At 37.0% G+C, this 25,142-nt stretch overlaps 1 protein-coding gene across 1 annotated transcript; it reads right to left on the bottom strand.

Moving 5' to 3' along the window:
- Positions 1 to 5,554: 5,554 nt before the first annotated feature.
- LOC130868128 (nucleosome assembly protein 1-like 1) lies at positions 5,555 to 7,886 on the bottom strand. Its single transcript, XM_057760375.1, has 2 exons — positions 6,538 to 7,886; positions 5,555 to 5,683 (listed from the first exon to the last, which is right to left on the bottom strand). Exon 1 carries the CDS (start codon positions 7,745 to 7,747, stop codon positions 6,572 to 6,574), a length of 1,176 nt encoding a protein of 391 aa, XP_057616358.1. The 5' UTR covers positions 7,748 to 7,886; the 3' UTR covers positions 5,555 to 5,683; positions 6,538 to 6,571.
- Positions 7,887 to 25,142: the final 17,256 nt, after the last annotated feature.

Genomic DNA, 25,142 nt, shown 5'->3' with positions numbered 1-25,142 from the left:
TGAGCTGATTTGAACTCCTATAGAGAGGAGAACTTGAGTTAGCTCTAGACAGAGTTTTATGTTGTGCACAGGTATATACAGCGAAGGGTACTTCCTTTTTGCATCTGATTCCTGCTCTTTGTTCCTCACTGAGACCAGAGTACCAGCAGGAATGCTATCTCAAAACTGTGCTCCTGCAACTTCTCAGGGTTAAACTGGATTGTGAAGATAAATGCTTATAAGGGCAGGGTAGGGGATTGCAAATCTCTTCCTTTACATTCTGGAGTACTTTTATGAAGTAGCAGAACAGAACATGCTTGTGGCTAAGTTTCTGTGTGACCATAGGTAAGTTATTTTCCCTTTGCAACTTAATTTTTTCTCTCTAAAGGAAAATAGAGGGACAAAAATCTCATTTAAGGACCTTTGATCTCTAAGAGCCCCATGTCTACTTTTAAGAAGTTTCTAGCTGCTGACTGTGGGTTTTTCCTCAGGATTCTTTCTTATTTTTAATTTTCCATGGCTTCTCAGCAGAGGTTAACCTGCTACTGATTTAGTGTTGCTAAAAGTCTTGCATAGAAGATAAAAACGTTTATATTATCTATCAAGTAGGGGCAGTTTGATCAGCCCCCACGGTCTTCAAAAAGTGTTTACCATGCAGAAGTTTTGAATTTTCAGCATAACGAAGTTTTGTCAGTTATGTTCCTCAAGGGTCTTATTTCAGTGAGTGATTTGGGAGCAGAAATATTGTGTGATGTTTCCCCAAAGTCACATACCTAATTAGTAGAGAAGACAAGGTAGATTCCATGTCCCTTAGCCCCTAGTTTAGAGTGGGTTTCCCAAGGTCTATTTGCCTCAACAAAAGACCATAAGGAAAAACTGGGGAATGAGGAAAAGAATTGTGAAGTTGAGTAAATTCAAAGACTATTACTTCCTGCATTATAGATTATTTCTGAATTTGGGGGTTAAATTTTTCCTAAATTTTTCAGACACATTAAATAATGTTGACGATTGCAGCAATATTAATAAATTTTACTCACTGAATCCTTTGCTTACTGAATTCTTTCAAGTTCTCATATGAATCCACATGCTTAATCCTCAAAACATCCCTGGGAAGATTATCAATATCCCTGTTCTTTACAGAGTAGAAAACCAAGGCACTGAAACATAACATAATTGGCTTAGGATCACACAACTAATACAGTACTGAGCTGAAGTTTCAGCCAAAGCAGTTTGGCTCCAGAGCCTAGGCTTTTAAGACACTATGCTCAGTTACGGAGGAACCTGCTTATCATGCAATACTTGCCAAGGTTTTATTAAAACATATGTTGACAATACTGTTTTGAAATTATTCCTGGTATATATTATAAACAATGTTAAAAATATAGACTTCTAGAATAATAGAAGCAACATTTGAGATCAACACTCTTAGGAAAGAGCAATATGATTCATAAGGAAACCCTTGATACCAGAAGGGTGGCAGCTAGAACTAGGAACCAAGTCTGCTAATGATTGCTTCATCATATTTTAAAAACTGGGAATCTTTGAAGACTGGAAAAACAGTAACTATTGGGTCCCTTTACTGATACAGGTGCTCTCAAGAACTGGCAGATATTCTTTCTTTCTCTCCTCTAGTGTATAGGCGACAACAGGATAGATGTGATATTGAACAGCAGTTAGGCTCCACGATTGGAAAGACAACCATTGTGTAAGGTGCTGTGAGGAAATTATTCTTAATAGCTGCAGTGTAGACAATACACATTTTATTGACTAACAGCACAATATAAATAGCATTATGGTATTTTATCTCTATCAGAATATTACTTAAGCCATTTTTAATAGTGTGGTAGGAAAAAGCAAATCACTTAGAAAATAAGTCAACTGGAAAAGGAACATTACATGGACTCAATAGGTTATATTTACAAATGTATAGTATATAAATACATATATGCATGCAATAACAGTAGATGAATAAGGAAGACATGAATTTGAAGAAGAGTGGGGAGGGGTATTTGGGTGGGTTTGGAGGGGGAAAAAGGAAGGAAGAAATTTTGTAATTAAATTATCGTCTCAAAAATAAATAACAAAAAGTGAAGAAAAAGTAGGGGATCGATTTTAAAACAATAATCTTTGCAGTTATTGGAATATAATTGATGATTTGGGTCCTAGTTGTGGTAATCAGATCATTTAATCTTCATTTTGATTCATTTAAATGATATCTCCAACTCATGAGAAAAACTTTCCTGAATTGTTTTTTAGTACTATTAGGGACATTTAAATTTTGATTCCATTTTTTTTTGAGTTTTGCTTTAATAAATATCTGAGTCAAGACTCTAAGTAGCTATCACTAAATTAGTATTGTATTATTTTTTGGTCATAGTTTACTGAAAGTTGAGTTTATTATTCCATTAACTGTGTGGGCTGTTGAAAGTTCAGGGTTTTTAACTCATATTTTACACTTCATATTTTTTTCCTGGAGTGCTGAGGTCCCAAAGTGAGTGGCCGTCAAAGAATACTGTGGCCCTAATCATTAGGATCACATGTGGGCTTTATAGGTAATTCAGACAATATTTTCATAGTTATGCTTGATTTTTGTTGTTCATATTTCAGGTTGGGAGTAACATTCATAATACGTTTTTTTCATAGCATACCAAAAAGTTCAGAATCTGCTCTTTTGTCTCTACACTCCAACTTTAGGGGAGGGTACATGTGCTAACTCTTTAACATTATATCATGAACAGGTAGCATAGGTCCTAAAATATCTTGTGTGCATAGGAAATAATTGTCAAATAAATTATTGTATTGAAGACACAAGAAAATGAGGCAATTCTGTGCACTTCTTTGGAGACTATCCAGCATATATGTTTGTCACTGATGATGTATTTTGTGAAATAATTGAAATTTGCAAGACCAAACCTACAGAAGCTAATTACTTGTTGTTTACATTCTATAACTGAAGTTTGGATGAGTGCTACAGTTGGATAGTAGAAATTACAGATTTTTTTTTTCTAATCAGAACATCTTAGTGACAATATGTATTATACCCATGCAAGTCTGATGAATTAAATAACAAAGAAAGTTATAGGCTATATTTGGATTTCCAAGAACACAGATATTAATCACCTTCTTCAACTAGCATATTATAAGGATAGGATACACAGGGTTGGTCGGTGACTAATGATGAACACCTCATGGAATAATGACACTGCTGTAATACTAAAATAAATCTGCAGTTTCAAACTTCAGTTTCTTATCCACACTCCTGTTATCACTAATCAACAACATAGGGATTTGCTTTCAACCTGCACCTCATTTTCGGTGCAGGAAGCCATCTCAGAGTTTGTACAATTCCTACTGAACTATCTGGCATTGACTATTCATGTGTGCCAGGGCCAGTATATTTTGGAAAGCCCTACCAAGCCTTAATGCATTGAATTTTTCCCAAGATTAAAAAAAAAAGCATAAGGAGAGCTAAGTATTTTCTGCCCAAATTTCAGGTAGCATGAATATTGTTATTATTTTATTTTAGAATTCTGTGCAGGAGATACCACGAAAGTAAACAGCACAATTACAGAAATCCAGGAGCTGTGGAGTGGGATTCACACATGTGAAAGTGGTACTAGATTTCCAAGGATGGAAGGATCATTAAGTAAACATCTTGCAATGACAACATAGTGGCTTTTGAGAGTGGATTTCAGCATTCTCCTGTTGCTGCCGCTCTCCCGTTCCTCTTCACCCAGCACTGTGGTTAATTAGATAAGCAGTGCTCCTATCTCCACAGCTAACTCATTTACTTGCCTTTCTATGCAATAGTCACTCCTCTGGGAGAAGCATATGTGATAGGGTTCATATTATGATGAATATTTGGAAGCTTGCACCTCGGGGATAGAGATTTTGGTACATGATATTATGGAAATAGGCAAGTTTACTGGAAGAACAGCTTTGAAAAGCATAAAGTATGTTTTGAAGTGTGTAGAGGGATTTACGCTGTCCTTAATATCAAAATTTTATGTTTTCATAAATACATGTTTATTTGTAAGCAGTTGTCTCATAAGGGAGGAAGTGATTGTGGAAGTGTTACATGCTAAAGATTTCCCCAGCGAGAAGACTGAATTCCTATTTCCCCTTACATTTCAAAACAGTAGTAAAGTGAGAAGCTTCCACTCGGTGACCTGCATGCCTTAGGAACTGACCTAAGTGGGGTGACAGGGAAAGAAGAAGTGGAAAACACACATAGAGAAAAGCTGGGCTTGGGTGGGTCTTGCCATCTGAGGGAGATGAGCCTGGAAGTGCTGCAGGTTTTTTTTTTTTTTTTTTTTTTTATAAAATTAGATCCAATTTTATTAAGGATTTCAAATTACATATTTCAGACTTCTAGAATGGAATAGAACCACTTGGGGACTGACAAAATGTCATAATGAACACTGACCCCCATGTCCAAAGCACATTCCGATCATACAACAAGAAGCAGCTACCTGTTCACTTTGGCAACAGCTACTTCCTAAGTAAGGAAAAGACTGTGCTAGCTCTTTAAGTTCACCGAAAACAGGATTCTATCTTTAGATTACAAACTTTAATGTTCAAGAAAATAAGCTGTGTTTAGATGAACTATGATTACAGAAAATAGCACAAACAATCTAATAGATAGCAACCAAATCATTTTCAAAATAAAGGAAATAATGTAATTGGTTAAGGATTTCCAGTAGTTAAAAATCTCAGGAAGAGGTTAGTTATAGAATGTGTTCATATCCTAAGACCTTAATACTGAAATTTCACAAAGAGAATATCAGCTCTCCACAAAAGGGAAAAAAAACTCGATGTCAATTTGATTAACAGCAGGAATGACACGAAAGACTGTCCTCCAAGCACAGCCCAATTATCACACCCTGGGAGGCAGAGCCCCTTTCCCCAAAATGAACAGTAATTAGCCTGAGGTATTTTAAACGTGGCTCTTAGCATCTAAAGTTTAATGTCATCACCCCCTGCAATGGCCTCATCACCACTTTGGGATTTATTACACGTGGTCACTTGAAACACTCAAAGGAGGGGCACTAAATAAAAAGACAGAAATCCTTGAATCTCTTCAAGTCATGTACTATTTCATCCATTCCCACCAGAGTAGGAGATACACATTCTCCAGTTTAACAATTCAAGCTCGGTGTGACTAGAATGTTGACCATCACACTTGTGGTACAGAGGCCTGATTCTTTTGAGCATTCAGTAAGATTGAGAAGATGTGAGAATTACCCCAATATGCCTTAACATATCTGTGAGGTAGTTAAATCAATAGTACCACCCATTCTCAATTCTCCACAGTAAACAGAAGCATGGCTAAGTGACACACTACTTATCCTTGAGCACTGAGTATTCAAATAAACAGTCACAAAGATACTTAGTTCTAACAAATAGAATTTAACCTTTGTTTAAAAAAAGTATGGTACAACACTTGTTAGTTTCCAAAGCACATGTGTATGTATTCCCTCCTCCGAAGTTGGTCGACATGGAAAACTAGGCATCCCTGAACTCAAGCTAACCCTCTGCAAGCCTCAATCAGCACAAACTGAGACATCATCCTGCAACAGCTCAAACTGTGTGACATTTTTATTTTAGGCTATAAAAACAAAATTAGGCAAACAAACAAGAGAAAAATTCAAAATAGGTTCAAATGATGTGAGTCCATCCTTTCCAGGAAAGCAGAAGGTAGTCCCTACCGCAAAGAAAAGATACTTCATTAATAGAGGTCTTCAAAGTACATTTAAATACTATTAGATTAAGTTCTGGGAAAAAAAACAAAACAAAACAAGAAAAAACAACACCTAGCATTTGTTCAGCTTGCTTAACTAACAGCCATGAATCAACTTCTGTTTCAGCATCTAAAATATAAAACTCCCTTAATAACCTCAGTTATTAGGTTTGATCTTACTGGAAATTCTTTTTTTTTTTTTTTTTTTTTTTTTTTTTTTTTTTTTTTCTTTTATTTATTTTTTTATTCTTTTTTAATTAAAATTTCCACCTGCTCCCCGTTTCCCATTTCCCTCCCCTCCTCCCAAATATTGCCCCCTCCCCCCACTCCCCTCCCCCTATCCCCACTCCTCTTCTCCTCCCCCCACACCATTCCCCCTCCCTCTCGATACTGGAAATTCTTAACCACAATTTTCCTTTCTCCAACATGTCAGTCACCGCATCCCCTAGCAACACTACGGAAGCATGAGTGGATGCAGGCAGACTTCAACTTGTTCTTCTACCAGCTGAAACCAACTTTGGTTCTTTAGGAAGGCAGCAGCTAAACCAAATGAGCTCAACAGTTGATTTTCGTAATTGTATTACAATAGCTACATGATGAAAATATTCCGGAAGAACCAAGCTGCAGCAATAAATGAACATGCAATAGAGAGGATTTATGTGCATTCAACATATCTGACAGAACTATAGTAAGGAGTCTAGGCAGAACAAATTGATCTTTAAAATATCAATTTCCTTTCCTTTAAAAACTTACTGATTCTACCAAGAAAATACAAAACCATAAGGCTGTGAGTAACTGAGTCGAGCTTAGGCTATTACAGGGCAGGCCGTCCTCAAGGCCAGGCCTTCTGCTTCACTGCTGCTTGCACTCTGCGGGGTTCTGATCCTTCTTTGGGTCATAGTCAGGGTCATTTTCCTCATCTCCTTCTTCTTCCCCTTCCTCATCAGCTTCTTCACCTTCTTCATCATAATCATCGTCATCATCCTCAATAGCCTCCCCAGTAAAGTACAGCACTGATCTCGGGATTATCCGCTCCCGTAAAAAGTGACCAATTTCAAAGTCTGCAGCCAGTATAGCCTCCGAATCATCATCCAGATCTCCATTCTCAGGAACTTCAGGAGGGGTAAAAAAATTAAAGAAAGAATCGTTGGATACTGTTTTAGTCACAGTACGAACTGTCCCACGTCCCTTGTGTTTCTGCTTCTTTTTAATGGTTTTCAAAGTAATATTTTTTCCTTTTTTCCAATCTATCTGGCACCCTGTACAGCCCATAATTTCTGGTCCATCAAAAGAAAAGGGATCAGAATCATCCGGTTCTGACCTCATCCTGTAAGTCTTTGTTAACACTTCATTTGTGAAATATTCATTGGGTTCAAAGTGAAATTCTAAGATAAAACTCATGGGTTGGCCAGCATCTGAGAACTTCACTTTAATATCTTTCAAGTGCTTCAGAATAGGCTCATCATGCTCCTGAACCATATCACTGAGCAAATCAACATTCTTAAAAACTGTCAACCAAAATTCTGGAATCCCTTTAGGGTCTTCTTTTTCTTCATCCTTTTTCTCATCTTCAATCTTGACCTTTTCTTTCAGTTCCTCCGAAACTTCTTCCTCCTCATCCGCTTTCCACTCGCATTCTTCTTCTGTAGGCTCATAAATTGCATTAATGATCTCAAATCGCTTATCAAATAAAGGCTGATAGAGAACAGCATACTTCCTTTCGAGATCATGAACTTCCTCATAGAACTTGGCTTCTATCTGTGCACATTTAACCTGAAGATTCTTGAGAGCGTTCACTCGTCTCTTGACTACTTTAGGCAAGCTTTCAATGTATCCTGTTGGTGTGTCTACCAGACCATCCAGTCTTTCCTGAAGGGCTGCAAGAATCTGAGGATTTTGCATCATCTGAACAGTCAGCTGACGCGCTTTGATTTTTGTTTCTTCACCAGTTTCTTCTTCTTCTACTTCTTCAACGTCATCCAAGTCTTGATCAAGTTCAGACTGTTCTTTGTTGTCAATGTCTGCCATCTTGTAAGAACTCCAAATATCGTTCCAGGAGGCTCGGACGCGGAGCCGGGCGGCCGGAGCGGCGCAGGCAGTGACTCAGGGCGGCGGCGGCGACGGCGGCGGGAGGAGCGGGAGGCGGCGCCGCGAGCAGATGGCGCTAAAAGAGGCTGCAGGTTTATTATATACAGTAGGAAGGAGGAGGAGGCAGGTTAGGTAATCTCCATAGGAGTTCTCTGTGGGGAAGCAGTCTCAGGCTGACGTCACAGAGGGCCAGGCTGCATTTGGTAGTTTCTGCATACACTGTCAGCATTCAGGAAGATGCAGCTGCAGTTGCTACTTTCTGTACACAAAGGTTTTAGTTAAAGATCAACAGTTTGTCGTCGTTCCTACTTGGGCTGGGGAAAGTGCTACAGTTCTGTTGAGCCTGTCTTGGAGAAGGATTTGAAATTCTCATAGGTGGGAGGCATTGGAGCACTTGACATGGCCATGCTCATGTCGACAATACACATTCACCTGGGACTTCAATCTCCACAGTTCTAGTTGAGTTAAAGAGTGGGTACTCTGTAATTGTATGTCATCTCTCCATTTCACTATTTGAATTATTTAGCATATATGATATCTATGATAGGCCTTTCTGGCTATGTTATGTTAAATGTTGCTAGATGTGGCAAAGTTCTAGGGTGTGAAAACAACATGGCCTTTTCCAAACTAGTTCTTCAAAATGAAGCCACCTCACAGAAAAGTGTAAAGTAGAAAACAGATTTTGGACTGAGTTCATCTTTGGAGTCAAATGTGTCAGCATTCTCACCAGGAGCAGAGTGACTAGGGACATATATATATATATATATATATATATATATATATATATATATATATATGTGTGTGTGTGTGTGTGTGTGTGTGTGTGTGTGTGTGTGTGTGTGTGTGTGTATTTGCCATCTCACACTCTCTTATATCAAGGTTAGATAGCACATAGCTTGGGTTGGTGTCAGAGGATAAAGACTGCCTTGTTCTGATTCCAGAACTAGATTTAGGAGGAAATCAGTTCAGAGGAACGAATCAGTCTCAACAGCATCATTGTTGAGAGAAGAAGTCATTTGTTAGGGGACACAAGCAAACCAACAAGCCAACACCCTGAAGCAGTACTTCTTCCCCTTCCCTGCTTGTTCACTTCATAGCTGCATTTTCCCAGTTGGTAAATCTCAGCTCCTCACAATCCCACGTTATTATTGCGTTTCTTTTTTTTTCCTTCCATAGTGTACAAGTTTTTGCAATACAAAAGTGATACATTGCATTATTAAAAGGGAGAGTGACTGTTCAAGGCTCCACCTTGAGGAAATGTTCTGATATTTGGCTCTTTCCAGGAGTCTAAATTCCCTCCTTGTGGAGCATTTGCCCATAGCATATGTATAGGTTTGTCTATTGTAGAATTACTCTGAATTCATAGGAGGCACATACACTATTCTGTTCCTGCCACTGGGACTTAGTTTGTATCAATAATTTTTTTTAAGAAAAGGAAAGAATAAATTTCTGTTTGTCAGGAACCTGTTGAAATCTGATATAATGGGAAGAAGTACTGAAAAGGGTGAAAATCTGAAATTCCTAGCTGTGGTTCAAATTCCAGGCAGATATCTCTAACAAAGGTGAAGAAATCTGCCATGTATGAGAACCATGCTAGGAAATGCATTTGACTAAGTCCTGTTTTCCTCTATGTGCTACTGACCTCAGCCATGGATGTCACTGATGCTAAAACAGAGCTGGTTCATTTGGCACTTTTAGGGAGAATAATAGACTGGTAAATCGAAGGAAGGGTTTTGATCTCATCTTTGACATTTGATGAGTAATCTCACCTAGCCAACCAGGTGAACAAAATTTTCCAGTCTATGAAATTACCATCACAACACCCACCTTAATTGTTTCATGGTAATGTTGAATGAATGCCCAAACAGGGTTATTCTGAAAAAAAAAAAAAAAAAAACTTTAAAAGACGCAGACAAATCTCTATCAAACTGAGGCTATTATTGGCCTGAGGACTCAACTCAAAGGTACAGGGCTTACCTAGAATGTTCAGTGCCCTGAGTTCAGTTTCTACACCGTAACATACAACATCAAGAACCGAAAAAGGTATTAGTACTATATTGTCAATTATTAGTATTTTTGCAGATGCCCAAAGGGTTCAACATCCTTTTTATAGTTGCTCAGACTCTACTCTGCTTTCCGAGAAGAAAATGGCATTTCAAAAATCTCAGCATTCTCTCACTAAAAGTATAAGCTAAGATTCTGAGACTGTCATGAGTGCATCTTTTGTTTGGGAGGGATGTTCTCCTTGTCACTGGTGTCAGTATAAGTGTCCTTTGAGGATTCATTGATCTAGGGAACAAATGGCCGACTTAAAGTGCCCTTTTCTATCATTTTTTGACTCTGCTTTATAGAAGCTAGTGCTTTATGACACTTGTTGGGTGCTTATAATACAATGCCACTCAACTGGGTAACTTGAATCATTTTGTCCCTCCTTACTGTCACAACAACCCTATCATTTGTCATCATGATGGAGAGGTATCTTAAAGCTTTTTTTTTGTGGACATAATGGAAATGCCTGTAATATGCCTCTCTAGACTGTGCTAACTCCAACTAAGAAAAGCCATCTGATCAATTACAGTTTACCTTTATTATACTTTAATATACTTCAAGCATGTTCTATGTGTGTTACATGAATTAACTCATTTAATTTTCACAAAATTCCTATGAAGGAGATAGTACTGTTTTATCTTCATTTATAGACAGTTATTTTCTTAAAATTTTACAATTAGTAAGCTAAGTCTCAAACATAGGTAAATGGAGCTCACTTGTTATTGTTTTGTTTTTACCAATCTTGCTACAGGTGGATAAATTTTTCTCCAACAGATGTTTTACTCTTTTTATTTTATTTTTTATTGATTTTATTGAGCTATACATTTTTCTCTGCTCCCCTCCCTGTCTCTCTCCTCCTATTCAACCCTCTCCCAAGGTCCCCATGCTCCCAGTTTACACAGGAGATCTCGTCTTTTTCTACTTCCCATGTAGATTAGATCCATGTATGTCTCTCTTAGGGTCCTCATTGTTTTTTAGGTTCTCTGGGATTGTGAATTATAGGCTGGTTTTCTTTACTTTATATCTAAAAGCCAATTATGAATGAGTACATATGATACTTGTCTTTCTGGGTCTGGGTTACCACTCTCAATATGATGTTTTCTAGCTCCATCCATTTGCCTGCAAATTTCAAGTTGTCATTTTTTTCCTGCTGTGTAAAAATTATGTAAATGTACCACATTTTCCTTATTTATTCTTTGGTCAAGGGGGCATTTAGGTTGTTTTCAGGTTCTGGCTATGACAAACAAAGCTGCTATGAACATAGATGAACACATATCCTTGTGGTACGATTGAGCATCCTTTGGTTATATACCCAAAAGTGATATTGCTGGGTCTTGAGGTAGGTGGTTTCCTAATTTTCTGAGAATCACCATACTGATATCCAAGGGGGCGGTACTAATTTGCACTCCCAGAAATGCAGGAGTGTTCCGTTAACCCCACATCCTCTCAAGCATAAGTTGTCATCAGTGTTTTTGATCTTGGCCATTCTTATAGGTGTAAGATGGAATCTCAGAGTTGTTTGATTTGCATTAGTGGCTAAGGATGTTGAGCATTTCCTTAAATGTCCCTTAGCCATTTTAGATTCCTCTGTTGAGAGTTCTCTGTTTAGGTCTGTACTCCATTATTTTATTGGAATATTTATTCTTTTGATGACCAATTTCTTGAGTTCTTTATGTATTTTTGGGATCAGCCCTCTGTTCAATTTGGGTTTGGTGAAATTCTTTTTCCATTCTGTAGACTGCCGTTTTGTCTTGTTGACTCTGTCCTTCACTTTACAGAAGCTTTTCAGTTTCAGGAGGTCCCATTTATTAATTGTTTCTCTCAGTGTCTGTGCTACTGGGGTTATATTTAGGAAGTGTTTTCCTGTGCCAATGCATTCAAGTGTACTTTCCACTTTTTATTCTATAAGGTTCAGTGTGGTTGGCTTTATATTGAGCTCTTTGATCCATTTGTACTTGAGTTCTGTGCATTGTGATAAATATGGATCTATTTTCATTCTTCTATATGTTGATATCCAGTTATGTTATCACCATTTGTTAAATATGCTTTCTTTTTTCCATTTGATATTTTTTGTTCATAGGTACACAGATTAATATCTGGGTCTTCAATTCTGTTCCATTGGTCCTTCTGTCTGTTTTTATGTCAATACCAGGAAACTTTACCACTGTATCTAGTCACTATTCAGTTTGATGGTTGACTTACTTGCCTTGAGCAGCATCAGAAAACCCTGGATGGAGGTCTTGTAGTAACATGGATTTCTGGAGTTTGATATGAGAGGCAGGGGAAATGAATTAAGGTGACCTGGGAATTCATTGCCCTTAAAAAATACTGAATCCAGAATCCACACTATGTGAGCTTGTTTGGAGGTTTTTGAAGGTGAGCTCCTCTACCTGTACACCCTTGACTGAGGCTTTTATTCCAGGAAGACCATCTTCTTAAACTCACTTGTACAGCTTTGAGATGGATTCCCATGGAGTGTTAAGGGTGAAGGGGGCTCCTGCACAGTGGAGGCTTCCTTCCAGATCCAAACTACACCCAAAAAAACCAGCTGTTTTCACTGAGAGCTTTTTTTATTAAGTGGGGAGGAAAAGTTAAAGTGACTGCTTTCTGACTCTGGCAGAAAACCGCAGCAAAGGACCTTGCAGGTGTAATTTTAAGAAGTAGAAAGGGGGGAGGTCTGTGTTAGAATGGGCTAGGATGTGATGGGAAAGGAGATAGGGAACAAAGGACAGGGGAAAGGAACAAGGGAAAGGGGGCAGGGATATTCATCCTAGGGGGGGAAGATTGTTTCTGAATAGAGGGCAGACAGACCTGATATATAGGTAAATGATGGTTCATAAAGGTAAAGGGGAAACCCTGTGTTAGGATGAGGTGGTTAATTTTAATTGGGCATGGTAATTTGGTGAACTAAAGGGGGCTTTTGATTGCTGGACTTCAATACTTTGATTGTAGAACTTTGGTAGTCAGCCCCAGGAGGAAAAAGTGGCCAAAAAAGGGGCATAGACCTTGGTGGCCAGCTTTCGGAATGTAGTCTAAGAGTTTTAAGCAAGGCAGAGAGAATGTGGGAGAAGGGCCAAGCTTGCCAGGACCACATGCTCAAGTGGGCTAATGTCCATTCAGAGGGAGTAAAGGGATACCCACTTACCCAGAAAGGCCAACAAAAATCAAGGCTGACCATCAACTAGTGACAGATGTCACTGCCAGATCACCCTCACATCCAGAGAGCCTACTTCTGAGGACCAAAGATAAAACTGCTTTTCTTTTCCAGGGCTGCCATTCCTCACATATTTAAAAATTCAATGTTGGCATTTTAATCCTCTTAAACATACACCTCTCCCTGTGATTTTAAAGCTATATCTTGACCATATGTTTGAGCACTAATCGATTGCCACACAGAATTCACCTCCAATTAACACCCCCAATGGTTGACAACCCTTCTCCATTAGTGCTATTTAACTTGATTAAGGAAACAGAAAGTTGAAGCATATTTACTGCTTGAATGCTTAATGAGAAGCAATATCTTTTGGGAATTTAGTGCATACACTTTTTTTAATAAGACAGACCTGGGTTTGAATTTTGACTTTGGATAATAATTAGCAGTGTAATTATAACCTAATAAAGTTACCTCTCTGATTACTATTTCTTATATCATGGGAAATGATAATAGTATAATAGAACCAGCCTCAAGAGAATGCATATACAAATTATGTGCACATATGCATATTCACACATACTTTGAGTATACAGAAAAATAAAATGCCAGGGATTATAGACACTATGAATAATAGCTAATTTATATTAATGCTCTAAATTCTATTCATACTTGTTACACATCAAAAAGTTTTTCAAAAAGCGATACATGGAGTAGTATACAAATTAATGTCTTTATATCAATCCAGTGAGGATGCCTATATTCATTTTCATCCTCTGTAAATATTAAGTTTGTAGAATATGAATTCACTAACATTTTACTGAGTTTTTAATAATTGTGATATTGACTGTATATAAAATTTAATTCTCAGATAGTAAATGATCAACTTTTAAAACTTAAGAATGATATTTACAGTTAAGGATGTTGAAAAATGTTGTTTTTCCTCTGAATATCCAGCCCATTACCAAACAAGAAGACCCTGGAAAAACTTATTTCAGACCAGTTTTGATGAGCAATGGAGACTGAAAATTCTAGACTATAGAGTATTGCTTAAGGAAAGCATGATTTGGACGGTTGTCATAACGGAGGTCAATGTGAATGTATCATGGGGGAAAAAGAAAGGCAACCAAAGCTGTTGCCAAAAATTCTCAGAGAATGTATTGATCAGGTCATGAGTTCATCTGTTCTGAGGTGACTGATGGTTTTATGCAAACAACTATCAGCACGAATGGTGGATCCAGCCTTCCAAAGGGACTATAGACATTAATTCAGATAGCAGAACCTTTGGGACTTGGGTGCCTAGAGCAGGAAAATGCACTGCAATTTTATTCTGATTATATTCTTCAGTCAAATCACTCCACAATGACCAGCAAACGGCCCCTGAAATAGGAAAGAATTGGTAGCACTAGTGAAATTTAGAGTTGCTTTGATAGAATAATTATCTTCAGGGATTTAGCCTCTGATCGCTACTTAGACTCTGTGAAAATATTGCTGAATAAGGCGCTGAGCAAATTCAAGCTGTCATTAAGAGAACTGTAGTTGGTATCATTAAATTAGATCCATTATTCAGATAAATGTTCCATAGCCTCTTCCTTTTCGACTTGAGCATTCAGTTGAGATTATTTGGTGTAAGAGGAAGAGGGCAGATGGTCTTCATCTGGGTGGGACTTCATAGATGCTATAAATATTTGTAAATAGGACTAGAAATGTGTATGTTTCTGAGTGTAGAAGTGTGTGCTGAAGTTTGCATTCATTATGGGGCACAGTGTAGTTACAGTAATAGTATACAATTTGGAAGCAGTTTAGGTTTGATTCAAAGCAGAAAGGAACAATTCTGTTTTATGTTTTTATTTCTAGGAATAGCTGACTTCAGTTTCATGTAATTGCTACTCAACACAGAGCTATCCAAGCCTTTCTTTCTCGTTTTTCTTCACCATTTCCATTATCATATCCATCCTCATCCATATAGGCACATTCTAGACATATCTCTATAACCACTTAAAAATGTCTACAAAATTTTTTCCCAGAACACTTAACAACAATTTTGTACTCTCACAATTACTTCATGTTATGACCCGGAACTCAGCAGAATTACTTTGTACTCCCTCCCCATGTCCTCTTTCTACCATTGGGTAAGGAATCAGAAAAAAATAATAGAGTTATTAACAGCAACCTAGGGAAACTGGCATCTGAAAAATCAATCCAGTTTCAAAGAGCTCATATTATGCAGTGGTAAAGCTGGATATCACTGATTTGTGCTTCATTGGTTTTCTGAATAATTCTTCTTTCGATATAATTAGTAAATTTTATGTGACTATAATCTACCTATGTAACATAATTATTTTCATCGAAGTGCAGGCCCATGCAATTCAAAATCACTATAGCTGTTATAGGTACAATTTCATGTTTTCCTTTTCCAATTAACACATCAATTTTTTCCATGTTTGTCCACAGTACACAATTTTTTATAACCACTTCTAGATGCTTAATGTAGTTGATCTAGCATAATTTATTTAGACATCCCTGCTACCTACTGTTTTTTTAATGAAGGCAGATTATGTCTGTTTGTTTTGCCAGCAAGTATATTTGTGCACCATGTACATGCCTGATTCCCAAGATGTTCATAAAAGGGTGTCAGATTCCCTAGAATTTTGTTAGAGATAGTTTTCTATGACAATGTCGATCTTTAAGTGTTTCTACTTCACTGTCCCATTCCTATAATTTATACTTGGGCAGTGATGAACGTTCTTAGAGAAATAATAGTCCCTCAGTGAGAGACAGTTACACACAGTGTATAAAGGTTGCTAAGGGACATCTATAATATGAAATACTGTCTGTCTGTTTATTTCACATTCATTTAAGCTTCTCATTGCGTTACATCTATTTCAAAGGTAGCTTTCCAGTGTTGGAGAAGTCAGTGCTTAAGAGCATATGCTGCTTTTTTAGAGGATCCAAGTTTTGTTCCCAGAACCCAGTCTCACAACCATCAGTAACTCCAGTTCCAGGGATCTGACTCCTTCCAGCCTTGATACAGAAGTGGTATGCATACATTCCAGCAAAACACTCATACGCATAGAGGAAAACCTCTTTAAAAGTATTTTCCACTTCTCTTTACTGTCTTTTCCATTCTTTACTACCTTCTTTTCTTTCGTTATTTTTAAGACACAGTTATGTAGCTCAGGCTGGTCTCAAATTCGAGATTCTTTGCTTCCTCAGCCTTTTGAGTGCTTGAAATACACACAAATATAAAAGATCATTTGTGATCGCTATAAACACCTGTGGAGCGAGAGAATGTTGGATATGTAGGAAGACTAGTCTGCTCGTGATGAAGAGACAATAGTGGAGATAATTCATTTTTTTTAAGCAATAATAGTCTGTTATTGAGGAAGGGTAATTTCATCGGATTATTCTCCCTTCTTTTTCCTGCCCTAATTGTAATACTTGGTCTTACCAAGCTTTTCTGACAGAATTATAAGTCTTCACCCTGGGCAGAGTATCTTAATTTCCAAATGTTCTTTGCATAAATAGATATTGACCCTTTTATATCAATCCTAGTTTGTATTCTGATTGGAAAGGAATAACCTTGTTAACATGTGGGAGAATCAGTGAACAAAGATGTGTTGGTTATTTTGTTGTTGTTATTATAATAAAACACCATGACGAGAAACAACTTAAGGAAGGAAGAACTGATTTGGGCTTATGGTTCCCAAAGGTTAGAGTCTGAAACAGTGGGGAAACCATGGCAACAGGCAATCAGAGCTTGAAACTGATAGATCACATCTCCAACAACAGATGTGAAGCAGAAAGCAAACTGTAAGTGGTAAAACGTTAAAATCGTAAGGCCCACGCCCAGTGATATACTTCCTCCAGCAAGACAGTAGCTCTCTATAACCTCTCCAGACAGCACCAACAAATGGGGAGCAAGTGTTCAAATGTCTGAGACTATAGGCCACATTCTCATTAAAGCCATTACAAAAGGAATATCATTAATTTGTATCTACTTTGCCAGGCCCTAGTGCAGTAAGTGTCTGGCAGGTTCTCACTGCTTGGGGATGTCAGTTGTAAACAAAGATGGCTAAGATTTTTCTAGATCAGTGGTCTCAACCTTCCTAGTGCTGCAACACTTTAATACAGTTCCTTATGTTGTGGAACTAGCCCAATCAGAAAATTATTTCTTTGCTACTTCAGAACTGTAATTTTGTTGCTGGTGTGAATCATAACGTAAATATATGATATACAGGATATTTAATAGGTGATTCCCAAGGAGTCATGACCCATGGATTGAGAACCACTGGTCTAGATAGTAATATATTTTTCAACTCTTAAAAACACTTCAAAATCCCCCTCCCAATTTTTAAAGAAAAAGTCTTTCGCCATCCATTTAAGTATTATGTTACTCATTTCGTCTTGCCAGGATGCTGATACAGAATGGTAGTATAGTTGACTAATTCTTTCTAATTGTATCCACGTGCCTGATAATTATTTGAATATTGAGCAAATCACATTGATTGGTCCAGTCTTAATGTAACCAGGGATTTTCTGTTTTCCTTTATCTTTGTGAGTACATTCATATGATATATGCATACATATTCATATGTGTGAATGGGAGTACACCCCCACATGTGTGTAGAAGTCATCTCCTTCCACATGATTCGAGATAGGGTCTCTTATTTTTCTTCTGTACAGGCTATACTAGCTGACCTGTGCGCTTCTGGGATTTATTTTTCTCTGCATCCCATATTACTGAAAGAGCTCGGGGATTTACAGACACATGCTGCTGTGTGCAACTGTACATGAGTTCTGAGGATCTGAACACAGATGCTCATGTTTTCATGACACGTGCTTTATGCACAGAGTTACCTCCTTAGCCCCAAATCCCTCATCTCCATCAATGATAGTATAGACCTGACTTTTAATCTCCTTGTTGATTTGGAGATTTAAAATAGAATAGGCTGTTGGAAATATGTGTAAAGCTTTTAACACGTAGGGCATTTGATTGCCTTAATATAGCACTATATTCTTTGTTGAAGTAGACAAAGAGAGTGAGCCCAAACCTCATTTTGATGACCCTGACAAAAACAGTTGATAGGAATGAACAACCTATTTCACAGGAGGCTCTAGTGATAAGTGAGGAATTTAGTATCTGTTTAAGATGATTTGGCTGTTCTCACTTTGAATCATCTCGTCAGTAAGTATTTATTAAGTAGCCACTCTGAGACCATATGCAAAATATCATGGGAGAGAGGGGTATCTGTTAAAATCATTCTTCCTTCAAGATGGAATTCTACTGAGGTGGTGAAACATGAAAAATTAGGTAACATCAGAGATTAATAGTTCAAGGCAATGATCAAAAAGATGTCATGAAATGAAACATTATTATTTGACAAATGAGTGGCACACACAAATGCTTCAGGAGCTTCAAGGAGAGAGATAGAGCTTAGAGGCAGACTGATAGAGTGCCTTTATCCCAACTATCTCTCTGCCTAAAGTATCCATTGTATGCTTCCCTCCATCACTATTAAATTCTTATTGATTATTTGATGTAAATATAGTCCAGTCATTTTATACACAGGGAAGTCTGCATTAAATTACACTAACATAGTTAATATCATCCTCTTTAATGAGATCATGGAGTCATAAACCCAATGAGTCTGCATATGTATGTATAATTGTTTATACATTGTACTCATCCACCAGACCATGATTCTCAAGGGTAGGAGTGAGTTGATGTGGATGCATCTTTTTTTTTCTTTAAGAATTTATTTTAAAGTTGGGTATATGGTCTAACATAGTGTTCAATACATTATTTATTAAAGTGAAATAAATGATTGTAGTTGAAACAACATTTGATTTTGGAGTATGAATTAAAACTGTGTGTGGCTTAGCAACTAACTGTTTGCCTTTCTAGAATATGTGTCATTTCTTCTCTTTGAACTAACTGAAATGATCTCTAAAGTGTTTCTACTTAAAATCATAGTGTTAGATAAGAGTAGTTATCAGATTTCCTGTAACTGTTGTTGACACTCATAAAAACATCATAGAAATAGCTAACATTTACTACATGGCTACTATGTGTTATGCATAAGCATGGTTTCTCGTTTTCAAGTGTAAGAATAAGCCTGTGTTAAAATTAGATTATTATAGTCATTTCCCAGATAAACTGAGACTAAGAGAGGTTGGAATAATTCACTCAAAGTCACATAAGGCAAACATATCAATAATGGGACTTTGGTTCAAGTATCATTGAGCCAATAGTTCTGAGTTTTTAACAGCATTGCTAATATACCTGAGAGGTGCATATATATCACTAGAAAAAATATAAAGTAGTGAAAGCCAAACCAAACCATCCAGAGATTCTAGTTCAGTTGTTCCAGGGTGTGGGATCTGCACTGGTGGTTTTTAAAGGATCCTTGAGTGGAGTCCTTGAGAACTGCTGCTTTAGATTCTGCATTTTTTGAGGCATCATCTGGACCTTGTAAAATAATAGGTTTTAGATGGGGAAGAGAACGTGTTGTCTGAGGTTTCTGTCCTGCCTGGTTTCTATCCTCCCACCAGGTCCCACAGCCATTTAGCCCCAAAGAAATCACACAGAAGTCTACATAAGTTATAAACTGATGGGCCCATTAGTTCAGGCTTCTTATTAACTCTTATAATTTATATTAACCCATTATTCTTATCTATGTTAGCCACATGGCTCGGTACCTTTTTCAGCAGGGTAATCACATCTTCCTTCTTCTATGTCTGGGCAGGACTGGGGAGAAATGGGCTTTGTTTTTCCCAGAATTTCCTGTTCTCATTGAACTGCCTCTACTTCCTGTCTGGTTGTCCCGCCTATACTTCCTGCCTGGCTACTGGTCAATCAGAATTTATTTAAAACATAATTGACAAAATATAGACAATTGTCTTGCACCAGGAATGGAGGACATTCTGGATAGAAATTGCTTAAATAGAAAATGTGATGTTTTATTTTCCTTTTTAGTATTTAAGAATTTCATACACTTATACAATATATTTTGATCAAAGCCATTCCACATTCTGTCACTTTCAACTCTTTCCATTCCTTCCTATTCTCTCTTGCAACTTCATGTACACTTGTTGTAACCCACTCAGTCCATTTAGTGCTGCCAGTATGTACACGAGTGCATATCCTGGATAAGGAGGAACCTCTCATGGACCACATGAGATTTTCCACAGTCTCTTATTCTCTGCAGTCATCTGTGAGTAAGAGTCCATCATGGTGGAGAAGTATGGCAGCAAGTAACAGGCATGATGGCAGGAGGGGGAAATGGAGATGTCTCATCTTCATCTGCAAATATGGAGCAGAGAGAGTGAACTGGTAGTGGAGGGAGGCTATAAGCTCTCAGATCCTGTCCATAGTGATACATTTCATCTAGCAAGTATGTGACACCTCAATTTATATAATTTCTTTGAATGTGCCACCAAATAGGGACCAGGTGTGTAAATATGTGAGTCTTTTAAACCAACACAAGGTGTATTTTTCAATTTCTTTCTTTGATATTTTAAAGTTTTTATTGTACCATTTTTTGTACTTCTTTAATTAGATTTATTTCATGTGGCTGCTTCCATGATTTGTTTCTTAGTCTGTTTGTCTTTGCCACATAGGAACACTATTGATTTTTGTGTCTTACTCTTCTGTAACCACAAGCCAAAATAAACAATTTCATCTGGATGCTGCTTTTAATGATGGTATTTTATGACAGCAGCAGAAAAGCAACTAATCTACAAGTGAATAGTGAAGAATATGGAGATTCAAGATATCTCTTTTCATAAGGGATCTGGAAGATCAAGTTGGATATATGACAGAGAGAGCAAAAAAAGTGTTTTTTCTTGTTAATTCATTACATTTTGATCTTGGTTATTTCTTTCCATCTGCTGGTTTAGGGTATTGTTTGTTCTTGTTGAGTTGTTTATTTCTCTTTGCTTTTTTATTATAGGAACTCATATCTATAAATTTTCATCTTAAGGCTTTCTTCATTTATATTTCATAAGATTTTGTTTTGTTGTGTTTTCATTTTCATTCAACTCTGGAAATTTTTAAATTTCCTTTTTATTTCTTCCATGATCCATTCATCATTCAATAGTATGTTATTCAATCTCCACAACTGTATGTATTTTTGTGACTTCTATAGCTGTTGATAACTAGTTTTCTGTCATTGTGGTGAAATAAAATACAAAGAGCTAATTCATTTATCCTATACTTGTTGAAACTTGCTGTATATTCCAGTATGAGGTCTATTTTAGTGAAAATTCCATTGGTTTTTTTTTTTGGTTATTCTTTAGGGCAATTTGATCTATGATGTCATTTATCTCTAATATTTCTCTGTTCATTTTTTTTGTCTGAATGTTCTATCTCTTTGTTAAAGTTTCTTCTTGAAGTTGCTGACCTAATTAATGTGTTTTGGATAATTCATTCTGTGCAACTGAGTGCTTTTGAATTTGATGCATTTATGTTTAGGATTATAAGGTCTTCTCGATGTTCCCTTGTTTAGGATGAAGTAACATTCTTTATCACTTCTTATTAGTTTTGGTTTTATTTTCTGTCAGATATTAGAATAGCAATTCCTGTTTGTTTCCTAATTCCATTTGCCTTTAATACATTTACATATCCTTTCATCCTAAAGTAGTATTTATCTTTCATGGTGAAGTGTATTTTGAGGGGCACAGCAAAATGATAGATACTATCTTTATATTTAGTCTTATAAGCTAGTCTTTGGCTATAGAGTTTAATTCATTGATAGTTAAAAGTTTTTATTGGAAGAAGTGTGTTGATTCTTCATTTATAGTACTTGTGTACTTAGTCTTTCTTTGTTAAATCACTGATTTAATAGTTTTATATTTTCCTTGTCATCTCTTGGATATTCATTCTTCTCTTTAGTCTGAAGTATTCCTCCCAAAATCCTCTGCAAAGATGGTATGGTTGTCATAAATTCCTAAATATTTTTTAGAATATCATCTGGGTATTTTTCTATGGCTTTTCAGAACTCATAGTACATTGTCTGAAGCTCTTGTGGTTTTTAAAGTATCCCTTGAAAATTCAGCTATTTTCCTGATAGACCTGTCCTTTTGTGTTGCTTGGTCTTTCTCTCTTGCATCGTTCAATAGACTTTCTTGTTCTGTATGTTTTCACTGTTATATGACATAGGGAATTCCTTTTCTGATCCTGTATTTTGTGTATTATTGGACCTTGGTAGGCATCTTTTTTCCAACACTTAGGTAATTGTTTCTATGATTTTGTTGAAAGTACTTTTGTGCCATTAATGTGGTAGACTTATATCCACAAATTATTATAAACCAATAATTTGTAGGGTTAGTCTTTTACAATATTCCAAAAACTCTGCATTTTCTATTCATGTTTTTGTTGTTATTTGTTTATTTTCTTAGATTTATCATTTTATTTGATTGACTGAGCCAGTTCCACTCCCTTGTCTCCAAGCACTGATATTTTGGTTTTCACTTGATCCTTTCTATTGTTCAGGTAGTCTACTTTTTTTTAAAAAAAATTTCGACTTAAAAAAATTTTATTTTAAGTTTTATTTTAGCTTCAGTTTTCTTCTAAGTTTCTATCTTTACTGAATTCTGTTTATATATCCTGATTTTTTTTAAAAAAATATCTTACTGAGTTTTTGTGGTTTCCATTCTGAGTGGTCTTTATTCATATTCACTTTGAGTTCCTTGAACATATCTATAGCTGCTATGTTGAGTTCATTATCTGTGTGCCATCTAAATTTCTCTCTTTTCTAGTTTACTTTCTGTTGCAGTCATAAAACACTCTGACCCAAAAGCAACTTGGAGAGGAAGGTTTTTATTTTAACTTACATTTCCATGTCATAGTCTATCAGCAAACAGGGTTGTATTCTGTAGGTAGGGAGTATTAGACAGCTACATTGGAGTTCCTTACTAGCTTGGTACAGGTTCATAAATGGCAGGGGCTTAGAGTTGCAGGAAGAGGGAGAGGAAGACATGTAGAAAGTGTGAGGCTTGGCAAACAGGTTCACCGATAGCAGAGTCTTGGTGTTTGTGGGATGTAAGGAGAAGTGTGTTTTATTTCTGAGACTGGAGTTGGTTTATTGTATCAGTGTTATGTGTATCCGAGTGCAAAGATAAAACTTTATCTGTGGTACAATTCCATTTGGCCAATTTTAACATGGTTTCCTAGCTTCTAAACAAGATGGCTTCCATGCTGATTGCTTTGGGGTCTTCTGCAGACCCTTCTGCTGGAAGTTAATGGCAGTATTTGCTAGGGACAACAGATTCTTTTTATCCCACACAGTAGACTGCAAACTTATAAGTTCATAAGCAATAGCTTAAATCTGAAATTGATAAATCAGATTATCTTGCTGAGAGAGTTTGAATGAAAAGAATTCCAAAAAGGTTCATGAGATGGCCTCCTCTCCCTTTGTGGTACCACACTTGGCATGGGACTGTCTTTACAGATCTTTTGGAGACATTAACATCTGATCAGTGCACTAAAACAAGAATCTTATTTTGGGTTTTGGCAGTCACTGCTACTGATGTTTAGAGTAGCCTTCTGCAGTATCCCTAAGAGGATAGAGAAGTTGAATAAGACTTTCAGTAAAACAGCTGCTGAATAACTCTTACACATTCTGAAAGCCTTGCAGTAGAGTTTTCAGAAACGGGCACCTTGATTAGGGATATTTTTCTTTCTTGCCGTTTTTTGTAAGCAAATCACTTAAACTCAGTTAATAATTTACTTCCTACAGATAACTTAATCTTTTGGCTGAAATATCCATTGCATTTAAAACACAATTATCCATTTTGGAAGTGCCATATTGCGGTTTTTGGAAATAGGTTGCAGAAGAGGCCGTGGAGCACAGGTTCTCTGTAAGCTTGTGAACAGCATCTTAGTCTCTTGGCATGATTTCGTCTAGTTGGCTTTAAAATTGGAAGATCACCTTGGGCCAAATGCAGACACATGGCAATTACTTTGGTGTCCTCCATTTTCAACTGCTCACTCACATCTAAAAACTATGACAAACTGTATTTGGGTTTAGGAAGTATTTACTTCTTAGTAGACTTCTTTCCCTGGGTTTTCTGCATCTGTCCCCTTGATGAATAAGTACTTGACTGGAAGAGTGCTTGGGAGAAAATGGTATGATTCTGAGAAAAAAAAATATTAATATTCTTGTCAACTCATAGTCATACATATCCTATTCACAGAAAGGAGAGATGGTCTGAAAACTATTAAAATGATGGCTATTATGGCATTGTGATAAGTATAAGAGCAAAGCATGCACCAACTATCAGTGAAATTTGCAAAGTTGAGTCTTTCCTACTCTGCTTTGTAATGTGGATGATCCATGCTAGATTATGAGCCACTCCTCACCTGAATATGTTGGGAAAATTTAGTGAGGTAATGCATGTGGTATGTTTAGCATACTCTGCACACTCAGTAAAAATATTTATTACTATTAGACTAAGACTTTAATCCTTTTTGTCACTGCTACATATTTTGGCAATCTTCATTAAAGATGCCTAGTGTTGCCTTGGACTTCCTAACTTTCATCCCCACCTACCAATGTAGTGTCCTACTTGTCCACATTGGTAAACCCCACGACACAGACTTCTTCACCCTAACCTTACCTAATTTCTATTCAGTCCCTTTGGACAATATTTCCTAAGTTATGGTAGCTGATATTTGAATCGTTGTTAAGAAACGGTGGGCGGGGGGCTTAATATAAAGTGGTCAATGAACACAGGTTTGAGTAATGATTCTTTTGGGCAAAGGATCCTGACATTCAAGAATTGGTTACAGATGACAATATATAGAACAATTTGTTTCCACATGAAGTCGTTGGTTCTCAGATTCCCACTGTGTCTTCTGGGACCTACAGCTCCAGAGACCACCACCTGAATGAAGGAAGGATTTTGCCAGGTACTTTAGCCATTCTTTGTTTTCTTCAAAATTTCCCCTGGTCTTTCCTAGCTATTCCAACAAATGTAGCTACAAATCTGTTTACTCACACAGAACAATTGAATGATCATAGTTCCTCATATCTATAAATAATTGTCAGAATATGAGGTGAAGGGGAGGTTATCTTCCTGGAAACATCATTCAGTGAGACAAGACCTAGGACTGTTTGAAGTCCAGTCTGG

The sequence above is a fragment of the Chionomys nivalis genome, chromosome X (assembly GCF_950005125.1).
Source record: "Chionomys nivalis chromosome X, mChiNiv1.1, whole genome shotgun sequence".
NCBI classification, from domain to species: domain Eukaryota; kingdom Metazoa; phylum Chordata; class Mammalia; order Rodentia; family Cricetidae; genus Chionomys; species Chionomys nivalis.
Note: the sequence above shows the minus strand (reverse complement) of the source record. Positions and strands in the feature narration are given on the sequence as shown.